At 45.1% G+C, this 16019-nt stretch overlaps 1 protein-coding gene across 2 annotated transcripts in view; it reads left to right on the top strand.

The window, feature by feature from the left end:
- Positions 1–16019, top strand: part of ahctf1 (AT hook containing transcription factor 1) — a 43042-nt gene that overhangs the window by 11038 nt on the left and 15985 nt on the right. Inside the window, exons 7-19 of one of the 2 annotated variants that reach the window (XM_055862885.1) lie at positions 1820–1904; positions 2300–2450; positions 4376–4508; positions 4749–4930; positions 5066–5127; positions 6699–6827; positions 6970–7060; positions 7294–7383; positions 7651–7791; positions 14545–14649; positions 14846–14945; positions 15516–15639; positions 15819–15875. In XM_055862885.1, the coding sequence (XP_055718860.1) occupies positions 1820–1904; positions 2300–2450; positions 4376–4508; positions 4749–4930; positions 5066–5127; positions 6699–6827; positions 6970–7060; positions 7294–7383; positions 7651–7791; positions 14545–14649; positions 14846–14945; positions 15516–15639; positions 15819–15875 (1450 nt within the window). The remainder of the gene's footprint in view (positions 1–1819; positions 1905–2299; positions 2451–4375; positions 4509–4748; positions 4931–5065; positions 5128–6698; positions 6828–6969; positions 7061–7293; positions 7384–7650; positions 7792–14544; positions 14650–14845; positions 14946–15515; positions 15640–15818; positions 15876–16019) is intronic. The other variant, XM_055862886.1, reaches the window with a different exon arrangement.

Below are 16019 nucleotides of genomic sequence, written 5' to 3' on the forward strand. Positions count from 1 at the left end.
ATCATAAAATGTTTCTTACTTTTGCTGATCTTCCATCAGAATGTTGGACACGGTGTCCTTTGTCCAGAACAATCGTTGTTTGGATTTAGAACGGCAACTTTCCCTCTTCATTTAGCAAGCACACTAGCCAAGTGGCACGACTCTCTCCATGTCAACAAACGGAAGAGAACGGAACACGGCAAAACTCCCGAAAAATGTTCAATAATCTGATAAAACTATATTGAAAAAACATACTTTACGATGAAATGGTGACGTATCAAATAAAATCAAAGCCGGAGATAGTCGCCTATAACGGCAGCTAAACAAAAGGCAATCCCACTGTCCACCTCGCGCTCTTCAGAGTACCGAAAATGGGGGACACGTCATTCCAAGATGATGTGTTCCATCTCAGACCAAGATAATCACCTAATTTCTTCTCTCACAGCCTCTTGACACCCAGGGGAAGGTGTATGACGTGCATGTATACTAATAGGTCTCGTGCCCATTTATAGGCAGGTAGAAGAACAGAGCCTCGATTTCAGACTTTCCACTTCCTGGTCAGGAAGTGTGCTGCAGAATGAGTTCTGTTTCACTCAGAGAAATAATTCAAACGGTTTTAGAAACTAGAGAGTGTTTTCTATCCAATAATTATTATCTAATAATTATATGCATATTGTACGAGCAAGAATGGAGTACGAGGCCGTTTGAAATGGGCACATTTTATCTGGCTACTCAATACTGCCCCTTGCAGCCCAAACAGGTTAATGACCGAAGGCTCGTATTTCTGTGTGTTATTATGTTAGACTTAATTATATGATTTGATAGAGCAGTCTGACTGAGCGATGGTAGGCATCAGCAGGCTCGTAAGCATTCATTCAAACAGCACTTTCGTGCGTTTGCCAGCAGCTATTGCGCTGTTTATGAATTCAAGCCTATCAACTCCCGAGATTAGGCTGGTGTAACCAATGTGAAATGGTTAGCTAGTTAGCGGGGTGCGCGCTAATAGCGTTTCAAATGTCACTCTGGTTGTTCCCCTTGCTCTGCTTCGAGGGTGGCTGTTGTCAATGTGTTCCTGGTTCAGCCCAGGTAGGAGCGAGGAGAGGGACGGAAGCTATACTGTTACACTGGCAATACTAACGTGCCTATAAGAACATCCAATAGTCAAAGGTTAATGAAATACAAATGGTATAGCGAGAAATAGTCCTATAATTCCTATAATAACTACAACCTAAAACTTTTTACGTGGGAATATTGAAGACTCATGTTAAAAGGAACCACCAGCTTTCATATGTCCTGAGCAAGGATCTTAAATGTTAGCTTTTTTACATGGCACATATTGCACTTTTACTTTCTTCTCCAACACTTTGTTTTTGCATTATTTAAACCAAATTGAACATGTTTCATTATTTGAGGCTAAATTGATTTTATTGATGTATTAAGTTAAAATAAGTGTTCATTCAGTATTGTTGGAATTGTCATTATTACAAATAAATATACAAATCGGACGATTAATCGGTATCTGCTTTATTGGTCCTCCAATAATCGGTATCAGCGTTAAAAAATCATAATCGGTCGACCTCTAGTCCAAACTTTTGACTGATACAGTGGACTGGATCAGTGAAAACAGTATGGTGGAAGCTCCACACTTTACAGCTTGTATGCAAATGTAGCATTGGTCCAGTGAATGCAGCTATGGTACTCAGTGGTCATAGCACATTGTTGGCCTTCATTTTGCATAAATACTCATGCAGCATTAACCTCCTCGTGTCAATGCACATGACTTGGTGTATTTGCTGCCCTTTAACACATCTCCCTCTCCCCCCTCTTTCTCCCTCTCCAGTGAGGGAGACGTGGTCAGTCTGCACCTGCTCCAGCTGGCCTTCAGTGAGAGGAAGTGTTTGGCCTCAGGAAAGATCCTCTATGAGGTAACCGTAATTTCAACCCATGTTCTTACCTCAAAGATTTTGTTCTGTCTAACTGAAATAAGTAGCTATTCCCGCTTCCAGCAATGGATCGAGACAGGTACAATTTCTGTTCAATGCACCTTTTGTTTGGTAAAGACTGTACTGACTGTCAACTGCATGTTCAGTGTCAAGTGTTTGGACCGCGATTTGTAGTGTTAAAGCTCAAAAGCTTGCTGGTTTCCAACAGTTCTTCTCAATGTTTCAGCCCTGAAGATGTAATTTAGTCATCTATTATGCCCAACCATATTTATTTCTTCAAACATGTGGTGCTTTCACTGCTTTGAGACCTTTAAATCTTTCCACTCGTGCTGTATTAACGTTAATCCTCTCTCCCCCTCCGTCTCCTTCTCTCCTAGGGTCTGGAGTACTGTGAGGAACGGTACAGTCAGGAGCTGAGCAGCACAGCCTTCCCCCTGAGGGCTCAGGCCACCAACACCCGCCTGCTCAGCTGCCAGACCATCGAGAAGTTCCGACACCATCCTGACAGAGACGACAGCATGAACGAAGGTACCTTTTACTTCATCTCAAGTCATCTCAACTCAAGTCTTTTCAGGATTATATTGGTGTCTAAGTGACCAGAAAACCCCCCAAAAATGGCATGTGTTCTTTATTACCTATGTGGGTGGTATTCACTTACTAGACACCAAACGGACCGAAAAGGAGTGGGGCTACCTGAACCTTGTCCAACAGGAAATGCACGTTTGTTTTCCTTTGCAAAATGATTTGCCACAGTGTGCTCTAATGAATGCGACCCCGGAGCGTAAAGATTTACAGTTGAAGTCGGAAGTTTACATACACCTTAGCCAAATACATTTAAACTCAGTTTTTCACAATTCCTGACATTTAATCCTAGTAAAAATTCCCTGTCTTAGGTCAGTTAGGATCACCACTTTATTTTAAGAATGTGAAATGTCAGAATAATACTAGAGTGATTTATTTCAGCTTTTATTTCTTTCATCACATTCCCAGTGGGTCAGAAGTTTACATACACTCAATTAGTATTTGGTAGCATTGCCTTTAAATTGTTTAACTTGGGTCAAACGTTTCGGATAGCCTTCCACAAGCTTCCCACAAGTTGGCTGAATTTTAGCCCATTCCTCCTGACAGAGCTGATGTAACGGAGTCAGGTTTGTAGGCCTCCTTGCTCACACACGCCTTTTCAGTTCTTCCCACAAATTTTCTATGGGATTGAGGTCAGGGCTTTGTGATGGCCACTCAAATACCTTGACTTTGTTGTCCTTAAGCCATTTTGCCACAACTTTGGAAGTATGCTTGGGGTCATTGTCCATTGGGAAGACCCATTTGCGACCAAGCTTTAACTTCCTGACTGATGTCTTGAGATGTTGCTTCAATATATCCACATTATTTTCCTCCCTCATGATGACATCTATTTTGTGAAGTGCACCAGTCCCTCCTGTCTCAAAGCACCCCCACAACATGATGCTGCCACCCCCGTGCTTCACGGTTGGGATGGTGTTTTTCGGCTTGCAAGCCTCCCCCTTTTTCCTCCAAACATAACGATGGTCATTATGGCCAAACCGTTCTATTTTTGTTTCATCAGACCTGAGGACATTTCTCCAAAAAGTATGATCTTTGTCCCCATGTGCAGTTGCAAACTGTAGTCTGGCTTTTTCCTTGCTGAGCGACCTTTCAGGTTTTGTCGATATAGGACTTGTTTTACTGTGGATATAGATACTTTTGTACCTGCTTCCTCCAGCATCTTCACAAGGTCCTTTGCTGTTGTTCTGGGATTGATTTGCACTTTTCGCACCAAAGTGCGTTCATCTCTCAGAGACAGAACGTGTCTCCTTCCTGAGCGGTATGATGGCTGCGTGGTCCCATGGTATTTATACTTGCGTACTATTGTTTGTACAGATGAACGTGGTACTTTCAGGCATTTAGAAATTGCTCGCAAGGATGAACCAGACTTGTGGAGGTCTACAATTTATTTTGTTTTGGCTGATTTCTTTTGATTTTCCCATGATGTCAAGCAATGAGGCACTGAGTTTGAAGGTAGGCCTTGAAATACATCCACAGGTACACCTCCATTTGACTCATATGATGTCAATTAGCCTATCAGAAGATTCTAAAGACATGACATAATTTTCTGGAAATTTCCAAGCTGTTTAAAGGCACAGTCAACTTAGTGTATGTAAACTTCTGACCCACTGGAATTGTGATACGTTGAAATAATCTGTATGTAAACAATTGTTGGGATAATGACTTGTGTCATGCACAAAGCAGATGTTCTAACCGACTTGCCAAAACTATAGTTTGTTCACAAGAAATTTGTGGAGTGGTTGAAAATCGAGTTTTAATGACTCCAGCCTAAGTGTATGTAAGCTTCCGACTTCAACTGTATGTGGTGCCTGCTCTTTCGTTGTTCTGGTCACTGCTTGTACTAAGGCCTTCTCTCCTTTCTCCCCCGTCAGTTGCGTCTCCAGACACCAGCGTGTCCATTTTCAGCTGGCAGGTGAAGGCCTACGGACAGGGCAACCCCTCCACTTACATCGGCGTCTTTGACATCAACAGATGGTACCATGCACAGATGCCTGACTCTCTGAGGTAACATTCTGATATAAATATCCCATCAACAGCTGCCAAATTGCATTGTGTGTCCAATTTCCCTGAATACCAGGCGTTTATCAATCAGGTTATTTATTCATTTATGAATATAGTTGGTTTTGATTTGTTTTACAAACAAGTCTACTTTTTGGGGGGGGGTGTTGATGGGAAATCATTTTTTGGGTTGATAGAAAGATTTTACATGATTACATGAATATGAAACCAACGTGTGTGTGTCAGAACGGGGGAGTCTTTGCGCAGCTGTCCCTACCTGGCCGTGTGGTCTCTGGATTCGGTGGTGGAGATGACGTCACCCTGCCCCCTGTTGGACGTCCTGGTGCACGAGCGCAGCCTGAGCCGCGGCCTGCCCTACACCTGCCCCCCGCCAGAACAGTTCTTCAAACCCACCACATACAACTTTGGCAAGTTTGACACACAATGCAAGCCTTTTCACACAACACCCTGAGCAAATAGAAATACATTTAGCTCTTTAAACCCATTCAGATAAGATTTGTAAATGTTGTCATGACTTGGTAATTTGTTTTTCCTTGGAACAGATGCAACCTGTTTGCTCAACACTGGTATTGTGCACTTAACTTGCTCTGGGTATCAGAAAGAGGTGAGTTTATTTTCTCCATCTGTATCTTTGCAAAGATAGTTATAGTGCATGCGGAAAGTATTCAGACCTTTGACTTTTTCCACGTTTTGTTATAGTACAGCCTTATTCTGAAATTTATTAAATTAAAGATTTTCTTCATCAATCGACACACAATACCTCAATGACAAAGCAAAAACGGGTGTTTTGACGTTTGCAAATTTATATTAAAAAAATAACTATTTACGTAAGTATTCAAACCCTTTGCTATGAGACTCGAAATTGAGCTCAGGTGCATCCTGTTTCCATTGATCATCCTTGATGGGGGTTTTTTCAACTTGATTGTGGAGTCCACCTGTGGTATATTCAATTGATTGGACATGATTTTGAAAGGCACACACCTGTCTATATAAGGTCCCACAGTTGACAGTCCATGTCAGAGCAAAAACCAAGCCATGAGGTCGATGGAATTGTCCGTAGAGGTCCGAGACAGGATTGTGTCGGCATTGATCTGGGGAAAGGTACCAAAAATGTCTGCAGCATTGAAGGTCCCCAAGAACACAGTGGCTTCATTCTTAAATGGAAGAAGTTTGAAACCAACAAGACTCTTCCTAGAGCTGGCTGCCCGGCCAAACTGAGCAATCAGGAGACGAGGGCCTTGGTCAGGGATGTGAGCAAGAACCCGAGGGTCACTCTGATAGAGCTCCGGAGTCCCTCTGTGGAGATGGTTTTCCTTCTTGAAGGTTCTCCCATCTCTGCAGCACTCCACCAATCAGTCCTTTATGGTAGAGTGACCAGAGAGAAGCCACTCCTCAGTAAAAGGCACATGACAGCCTGCTTGGATTTTGTCAAAAGGCACCTAAAGGACACTGACCATGAAACAAGATTCTCTGGTCTAATGAAACTAAGATTGAACTTTTGGCCTGAATGCCAACCGTCACGTCTGAAGGAAACCTGGCACCATCCCTACGGTGAAGCATGGTGGTGACAGCATCATGCTGTGGGGATTGTTTTCAGTGGCAGGGACTGGGAGACTAGTCAGGATCGAGGGAAAGATGAATGGAGCAAAGTACAGAGAGATCCTTGATGAAAACCTGCTCCAGAGCGCTCAGGACCTCGGAAGGTGAACATTCAACCCAGTCTAACAGGACAGCGACCCAAAGCACACGGCCAAGTCAACGCAGGTGTGGCTTCAGTACAAGTCTCTGAATGTCCTTGAGTGGCCCAGCCAGAGCCCGGACTTGAACTCGATAGAACATCTCTGGAGAGACCTGAAAATAGCTATGCAACAACACTCCCCATCCAGCTTGAGAGGATCTGCAGAGAAGAATGGGAGAAACTCCCCAAATACAGGTGTGCCAAGCGTGTAGCTTGTTTTTTTTATGTCATTATGGGGTATTGTGTGTAGATTGATGAGGGGGAAAAACAATTTAATCCATTTTTGAACAAGGCGGTATTGTATCTTTCAGAATGCACTGTACATGTGGCTAACATGAAGACTCTCAATAAGTTGACTATTAAGCCTTTAGTCATCCATAGTCCATACAGCAGGATGTTATCTTGTGAATCACATTAGCTATCTCTTGCTGTCTCAGACTCTGAGCTACTTGAAGAAGGCTGCTCCCTGCTCCAGTGATGTCATCTCAAACGGCTACTCCCGCTGCCTGATGTCCGGCCTGCTCTCCTCTCGCCTGGCCGACGTGCAGCCCTCCAGCCTCTCTCAGGTACACACACAGCTTCTGAGAGGTTGACGGTTATTCCTTTTTGCTGTACAAACTTTCCAGTGTCTAAAGGTTTTTGAGGACTATGTTATATATGTGAATGCATTAGCTCAACGTGCCGAACTCTCTCCCTATTTCTGGTCAGGAAGAGCAGTTGGACGCCATCTTGTCTACAGCCATAGAGACCAGCTCCTTGGGCCTGATCACCAGCTGTATCAAGCAGTGGACCGCTGAGGGTGAGACACTGCATAACAACACTGGCACCCTGTTATTTAGATCAACCCTGGCTTCATCTCCTCTACTACATGTACACTGATCCGAACACACACAACAGGGGAATCACTTTCAGATATTCACATCCTCGCAGATAGAGGAAAGGAGACGAGGTGATACAGCCAGTTTTGGTTATTGAGATGCACCCCTAGATTGGATTTCTCTCTAATGTAAAATGGTGGTGTTGGCTTCACAGAGCAACCAGGCTCTGCGGTGAACCTGCGCTACATTCTGGAGTGGGCCTGGGACAAGGTGGTTCACACCAAGGAGCAGCTGGATGGCATATGTGAGTGTTTCCTACCACAGTGATCAGCATGACACTCTGTCAACACCTTGTTGATCTTCTGGTTTACATTAAAAAGAATACTCATGGCTGCGTATTTGGTTGGTAACTGTAGCAACTTGCAGCTGTGTTGTAATGTGATTTCTTCAAGCATTTTTGGATTTTATATGTTTTCCTAGGGCAATAGATTTTCTCCTCTAGTGAGGAGGTCCAGCAATCTGGACTGTGTTTTCTAATTTCCACCTGCCCTTATTCTTTGTCTCCCCCCAGGTGCTCCCCTGTTTGACAGCTCGTCTAACTTCACGGACTCCCCGACCCTTCAGCTGCTGCAGCACAGTCAGAGGCTACTGGGGAACCTGAGCACCATCTTCCACTGTCTGCTCAGAGAGGCACAGGAACTCACTCAGCGAGGTGAAGCCTAATTCAGACAAGGGGCACCGTTGCAAGGAGGCTTATTTACTTCAACGTTGAAGCAATGGTCGTTGATCTAGCAGAGCGGCTTGCGTTGCTCATGCACCTCAATACCGCTTTGCTTCTGTAGAGAAAATGTACAAAATATCAATATTTTGAGAGGCAGAGAGAGGGGGTTCACATTAGTGTCTTGGTTGGTGTCTTTCACTCCCTGTGGTTAGAACCATTAACACACCCTTTACTTAAATGGCGCTAGAGAAGAAGGCTGACGTTCTACGTGTCCCCAACCAATTGTTTTTTTGTTTATTTGCATTTGTACAATTTTTTAACTTATTTTGTACATAGTGTTGCTGCTACCGCCTCTTATCACCGAAAATAACTTCTGGACATCAGGACTGCAATTACTCACCACGGACTGGCAGAATCCTTTTTAAAAAAAACATTTTTTATCTTTAGCGAGTCTGATGAGCCCGAAGTGAATGATATACTGCTTTCTCGGGAACAGGCCCAGATCCCCGTGATTTGTGTGAAGAGGAGGCGGAGAAAAAAGGGCCAGAGGGCAGGTTGCCTTCTGAGAATTTGTAGGCGATCGAATAAACCCCCCACTTCCTTCCATTCTGCTATCAAACGTGCCATCTTTGGAGAATATAATTGATTTACGAGGAAGTTTAAACTACCAATGGGACATTAAAAACTAATCTTATGCTTCACGGAGTCGTGGCTGAACGACGACACTATCAACATACAGCTGGCTGGTTTTATGATGTACCGGCAGGATAGAACAGTGGCGTTTGGTTAGAAAAGGGGCAGCGGGGTATGTATTTTTGTAAACAGCTGGTGCACGATATCGAAGGAAGTCTCGAGCTATTGTTCGCCTGAGGTAGAGTTTCTCATGATAATCTGTAGACCACACTACCTACCGAGAGAGTTTATCTGTTTACATACCACCACAGTCAGAGGCTGGCACTGAGAAAGCATTGAATGAGTTGTATTCCGCCATAAGCAAACAAGAAAACGCACACCCAGAGGCGGCGCTCCTAGTAGCCGGGGCTTTAATGCAGGGAAACTTCAATCGGTTTTACCAAATTTCTATCAGCATGTTAAATGTGCAACCAGAGGAAAATAAACTCTGGACCGTATTTACTCCACACACAGAGACGCATACAAAGCTCCTCCCTCAGCCCTCCATTTGGCAAATCTGACCATAATTCTATCCTCCTGATTCCTGCTTACAAGCAAAAATTAAAGCAGGAAGCACCAGTGACTAGATCAATAAAAAAGTGGTCAGATGAAGCAGATGCTAAGCTACAGGACTGTTTTGCTAGCACAGAATGGAACATGTTCCGGGATTCCTCCGATGACATTGAGGAGTACGCCACATCAGTCATTGGCTTCATCAATAAGTGCATCGATGACGTCCTCCCCACAGTGACCGACCGTACATACCCCAACCAGAAGACATGGATTACAGGCAATACCTGCACCGAGCTAAAGGCTAGAGCTGCCGCTTTCAAGGAGCAGGACTCAAAACTTGGAAGCTTATAAGAAATCCTGCTATGCCCTCCGACGAACCATCAAACAGGCAAAGCGTCAATACAGGACGAAGATCGAATCGTACTACATCGGATCTGATGCTCATCGGATGTGGCAGGGCTTGCAAACCATTACTGACTTCAAAGGGAAACACTGCCGAGAGCTGCCCAGTGACACAAGCCCACCAGACGAGCTGAACTACTTCTATGCTCGCTTCGAGGCAAATAACACTGAAACATGCATGAGAGCCCCAGCTGTTCCAGAAGACTAATCACGCTCTCTGCAGCCGATGCATGTAAGCAGGTCAAACAGGTCAAAATTCACAAGGCCGCAGGTCCAGAAGGATTACCAGGATGTGTACTCAAAGCATGCGCTGACCAACTGGCAAGTGTCTTCACTGACATTTTCAACTTCTCCCTGTCCGAGTCTGTAATACCAACATGTTTTAAGCAGACCACCACAGTGCCCTCATAGCTCATCAATGAGCTAAGGACCCTGGGACTAAACACCTCCCTCTGCAACATGATCCTGGGCTTCCGCCAGGTGGTAAGGGTAGGTAACAACACACCTGCCACGCTGATCCTCAACACGGGCCCCTCCCTCCTGTACTCCCTTTTTCATTCATGACTGCACTGCCTGGCACGACTCCAACACCATTAAGTTTGGCCATGACACAACAATGATCAACGACGAGACAGCCTATAGGGAGGAGGTCAGAGACCTGGCCCTGTGGTACCAGGACAACAACCTCTCCCTCAACGTGATCAAGACGAAGGCGATGATTTTGGACTGCAGGAAAAAGATGACCGAGCACACCCCATTCTCATCGGCGGGGCTGAAGTGGAGCAGGTTGAGAGCTTCAAGTTCCTTGGTGTCCACATCACCAACAAACTAACATGGTCCAAGCACACCAAGAAAGTCGTGAAGAGGTCACGACAAAACCTATTCCCCCTCAGGAGACGGAAAATATTTGGCATGGGTCCTCAGATCCCTAAGTTCTACAGCTGCACCATCGAGAGCATCCTGACTGTTTGCATCACTGCCTAGTATGGCGATTGCTCGGCCGCCGACCGCAAGGCTCTACGGAGGGTAGTGCGACTGACCTAGTACATCACTGGGGACAAGCTTCCTGCCATCCAGGACCAAAAATGCCAGGCAGTGTCAGAGGAAGGCCCTAAAAATTGTCAATGACTCCAGCCACCCTAGTCGTAGACTTGGATCGAAGATGGTGTAGCAGTCGGACATGCGTTTGTCTTGGCCTGTGTAAATAATAGTTTTCCTCTTTTTTTCCCGTATATATTTTAATTTCACTTTCCATCTACGGACTGAATATACTCTTCTGCAACACGCCTCACCCAATGTGGTATGGATCTGCTATTTTTATACTTTTAGAACCGGAACCCCCATCAGAAGCTAGTCAGCTAACTAGCGGTCAGTTAGCCACTGCTAGCGGTCTTCAACGTTAACTCGGACACCAGCCAGCTTCAGCTCGGTCAATATCAAGTCAAATTTATTTATATAGCCCTTCTTACATCAGCTGATATATCGAAGTGCTGTACAGAAACGCAGCCTAAAACCCCAAACAGCAAGCAATGCAGGTGTAGAAGCACAGTGGCTAGGAAAAACTCCCTAGAAAGGCCAAAATCTAGGAAGAAACCTAGAGGAACCAGGCTGTGAGGGGTGGCCAGTCCTCTTCTGGCTGTGCCGGGTGGAGATTATAACAGAACATGGCCAAGATGTTCAAATGTTCATAAATGACCAGCATTGTCAAATAATAGTAATCACAGTGAACAGGTCAGGGTTCCATAGCCGCAGGCAGAACAGTTGAAACTGGAGCAACAGCACGGTCAGGTGGACTGGGGACAATAAGGACTCATCATGCCAGGTAGTCCTGAGGTATGGTCCTAGGGCTCAGGTCCTCTGAGAGAAAGAAAGAGAGAATTAGAAAGAGCATACTTAAATTCACACAGGACACCGGATAAGACAGGCGAAATACTCCAGATATAACAGACTGACCCTAGCCCCCCGACACACAAACTACTGCAGCATAAATACTGGAGGCTGAGACAGGAGGGGTCAGGAAATACTGTGGCCCCATCCGATGATACCCCCAGACAGGGCCAAACAGGCAGGATATAACCCCACCCACTTTGCCAAAGCACAGCCCCCACACCACTAGAGGGATATCTTCAACCACCAACTTACCATCCTGAGACAAGGCCGAGTATAGCCCACAAAGAACTCCGCCTCCGCCCCAGACAGGAAGACCACGTCAGTGACTCAACCCACTCAGGTGACGCACCCCTCCTAGGGACGGCATGGAAGAGCACCAGTAAGCCAGTGACTCATCCCCTGTAATAGGGTTAGAGGCAGAGAATCCCAGTGGAGAGAGGGGAACCGGCCAGGCAGAGACAGCAAGGGCGGTTCGTTGCTCCAGTGCCTATCCGTTCACCTTCACACTCCTGGGCCAGATTACACTTGATCATAGGACCCACTGAAGAGATGAGTCTTCAGTAAAGACTTAAAGGTTGAGACCGAGTCTACGTCTCTCACATGGGTAGGCAGACCATTCCATAAAAACGGAGCTCTATAGGAGAAAGCCCTGCCTCCAGCTGTTTGCTTAGAAATTCTAGGGACAATTAGGAGGCCTGCGTCTTGTGACCGTAGCGTACGTGTAGGTATGTACGGCAGGACCAAATCGGAAAGATAGGTAGGAGCAAGCCCATCTAATGTTTTGTAGGTTAGCAGTAAAACCTTGAAATCAGCCCTTGCCTTATCAGGAAAACAATGTAGGGAGGCTAGCACTGGAGTAATTTGATCAAATTTTTTGGTTCTAGTCAGGATTCTAGCAGCCGTATTTAGCACTAACTGAAGTTTATTTAGTGCTTTATCCGGGTAGCCGGAAAGTAGAGCATTGCAGTAGTCTAACCTAGAAGTAACAAAAGCATGGATAAATTTTTCTGCATCATTTTTGGACAGAAGATTTCAGATTTTTGCAATGTTACTTAAATGGAACAAAGCTGTCCTTGAAACAGTCTTGATATGTTCGTCAAAAGAGAGATCAGGGTCCAGAGTAATGCCGAGGTCCTTCACACAATACCTGCCAGTCTTCACAGCGCGATATCAACCTAGAGACTGGTTATTCTTTAAAAGTAACTTCCTCACCATCTTAAATAAGCATGCCCCTTTCAACAAATGGAGAACTAAGAACAGATATTGTCCTTGGTTCACCCCAAACTTGACTGCCCTTGACCAGCACAAAACATCCTGTGGCATACTGCATTAGCATCGAATAGCCCCCCCGATATGCAACTTTTCAGGGAAGTCAGGAACCAATATACACAGGCAGTTAGGAAAGCTAAGACTAGCTTTTTCAAACAGAAATTTGCATCCTGTAGCAGTAATCCCAAAAAGTTTTGGGACACTTAAGTCCATGGAGATTAAGAGCACCTCCTCCCAGCTGCCTGCCCACTGCCCTGAGGCTAGGAAACACTGTCACCACCGATAAATCTACGATAATCGATCATTTCAATAAGCATTTTTCTACGGCTGGCCATGCTTTCCACCTGGCTGCCCCCCCTCTTCTCCTTCACCCAAATCCAGACAGCTGATGTTCTGAAAGAGCTGCAAAATCTGGATCCCTACAAATCACCTGGGCTAGACAATCTGGACCCTCTCTTTCTAAAATTATCTACCGAAATTGTTGCAACCCCTATTACTAGCCTGTTCAACCTCTTTCGTATCGTCTGAGATACCCAAAGATTGGAAAGCTTCCGCAGTCATTGTCCTCGTCAAAGTGGGAACACTTTAGACCCAAACTGCCTCAGACCTATATCTATCCTACCCTGTCTTTCTTAGTTCTTTGAAAGCCAAGTTGACAGATTACCGACCATTTCGAATCCCACCGTACCTTCTCCAATATGCAATCTGGTTTCCGAGCTGGTCATGGGTGCACCTCAGCCACGCTGAAGGTCCTAAACGACATCATAACCGCCATCGATAAAAGACAATACTGTGCAGCCGTCTTCCTCAACCTGGCCAAGACTTTCGACTCTGTCAATCACTGCATTCTTATCATCCTTGGATTCTCAAATGACTGCCTCGCCTGGTTCACCAACTACTTCTCAGAGTTCAGTGTGTCAAATCGGAAGGCCTGTTGTTTGGAACTCTGGCAGTCTCTAAGGGGGTGCCACAGGGATCAATTCTCAGGCTGACTCTTTTCTCTGTATACATCAATGATATCGCTCTTGCTGCTGGTGATTCTCTGATCCACCTCTATGCAGACAACACCCTTCTGTATACATCTGGCCCTTCTTTGGACACTGTGTTAACAAACCTCCAAATGAGCTTTAATGCCATACAATACTCCTTCTGTGGCCTCCAACTGCTTTTAAATGCTAGTAAAACTAAATGCATGCTCTTCAACCGATTGCTGCCCGCACCCGCCCGACCGACAAGCATCACTACTCTGGACGGTTCTGACTTAGAATATGTGGACAACCACAAATACCTAGGTGTCTGGGAAGACTGTAAACTCTCCTTCCAGACTCACATTAATCATCTCCAATCCAAAGTTAAATCTAGAATCAGCTTCCTATTTTAGCAACAAACAAACAAAGCCTCATTCAGTCATGCTGCCAAAAATACCCTCGTAAAACTGACTATCCTACCGATCCTCGACTTTAGCGATGTCCATCTATAAAATAGCCTCCAACACTCTACTCAGCAAACTGGATGTAGTCTATCACAGTGCCATCTGTTTTATCACCAAAGCCCCATACACTACCCACCACTGCGACCTGTATGCTCTCGTCTGCTGGCACTCACTACATATTTGGCGCTAAACCCACTGGCTCCAGGTCATCTATAAGTCCTTGCTAAGTAAAGCCCCGCCTTAACTCAGCTCACTGGTCACCATAGCAACACCCACCCATAGCACACGCTCTAGCAGGTATTTTTCACTGGTCATCCCCAAAGCCAACTCCAACTTTGTTATTTTACTGCTGCTCTTTAATTACTTGTTACTTTTATTTCTTATTCTTGACTGTATTTTTTAAAACTGCATTGTTGGTTAAGGGCTCGTAAGTAAGCATTTCACTGAAGTCTACACCTGTTGTGTTCGGCGCATGTGACTAATAAAATGTCATTTGATTTATGTGCCTCTACATACCATGTTATGATATGTCAGAATTTGGTGTTGTAATGCAGTTATTTGTGCAGGTCTGCTGGGTCTCATCAATAAGAATCTGGTGTCCAGCCTTATCTCCCAGTACGCCCAGGTGGTCCTCTGGTTCTGTCGGACTGGACTCCTGCCCGAGGTCTCCGGTAAGACCACGTACTGTTGTAGCACTTCAAAAATTTGAGTTCAGTCCAAATTCCATGCCACCTTTTGGAACATAGACCACTTTCATCATGTACACCAAAAGTAGTGTACGTCATAGGGAATAGGCTGCCATTTCGGATGCAGTGCTAGAGATGTCCACTATAATAGATGTGTAATTGTTTTAATTCCCCTCTCAAGCAGATGACGACGCTGTGCAGATCCCCCGGCCCTTCTACAGCTACTCTGTGAACCAGAACTACTACACCATCCGCAGAGAGGAGCTGCAGCAGCTCTCCAAGTGAGTGCTGTTCATATCACCCACAAGAGCTGGTTCACCCACATCAACAAGAAGAGATGGGAAAAGTTGAACGTAGTCCCCTCAGTGTCATTCTTCTAAAGATCTGTGTTTTTTTTGTTGTAATGTTGTATATGGTATGGGTGTTTCTCAAAATGCCTACCGCTGTGCTCCGAGCACGGGAGCGTTGGGAGTATGAGTCAAAGTATCAAAATGGAACACGGAGGGTCTTATCGAATGCATACTCCGTTTGTAAGCTTCATCAGGAATGTATGCAAAGAAATATGATGCAACATGTCTTAATCATCCATTATTTGAGCTGAAGCAAGTATTGTATCTTGCTACGTTAATAAATACAAGCTGTGTTCATTTTGGCATGTTTACCTTTCTACGTACCGTAGATCGCAACAGAAACACCCTATATTTGGTATGCGTGTCTCATATTAGTGTCCATTTTCCTTCATGTTCCTACTGTGAAAGACTGTTTTGTGTTGTTTTGGGAAACTAATGCATTTCCCGTAAGACCACCTCAACCACCATCAATATTTAGAATGAACCATCTGTTCTTCCTAGTGGGAAGTGGTGTGCAGACTGCCTGATGATTGACGGCTTAGTCGCCCAATGCGGTGACCGCTTGGTTGACCTGTGGAAACGAGACGAGGGCGGGACGGGACAGTATCCGCCCCCTACGCTACACGTAAGCATTTGGTACCTGTGAATTCACGCGCACGCAAACACACAGAGCCAAACAAGGATCTAACCTCCTACCTTGAGCACGTACTCTGAATGATTTCCATGGAATTCCATCTAGATGTAGACATAGTATAACAGAAGCTAAAACACACCCAGTGTTGATCTTCTCTCTGCTATCCACAGGGCCTGCTGGATATTTACCTCCTGGAGAACATAGATGAATCTGCTAAGCACGCCATCGTATCCTTGCTCTGTACTGGGTTCCCTCGCAACCATCTTACTAAGTGTTCATATCAGGGATTTGTTTTGATTTGAAATGCTGTGTCCCGTCCTTACACTCCTAACCCACACAAGTGCCTAGATTTGTGAAATCCACCGAACACA

This window comes from Salvelinus fontinalis, chromosome 15 (genome assembly GCF_029448725.1).
Source record: "Salvelinus fontinalis isolate EN_2023a chromosome 15, ASM2944872v1, whole genome shotgun sequence".
NCBI classification, from domain to species: Eukaryota; Metazoa; Chordata; class Actinopteri; order Salmoniformes; family Salmonidae; genus Salvelinus; species Salvelinus fontinalis.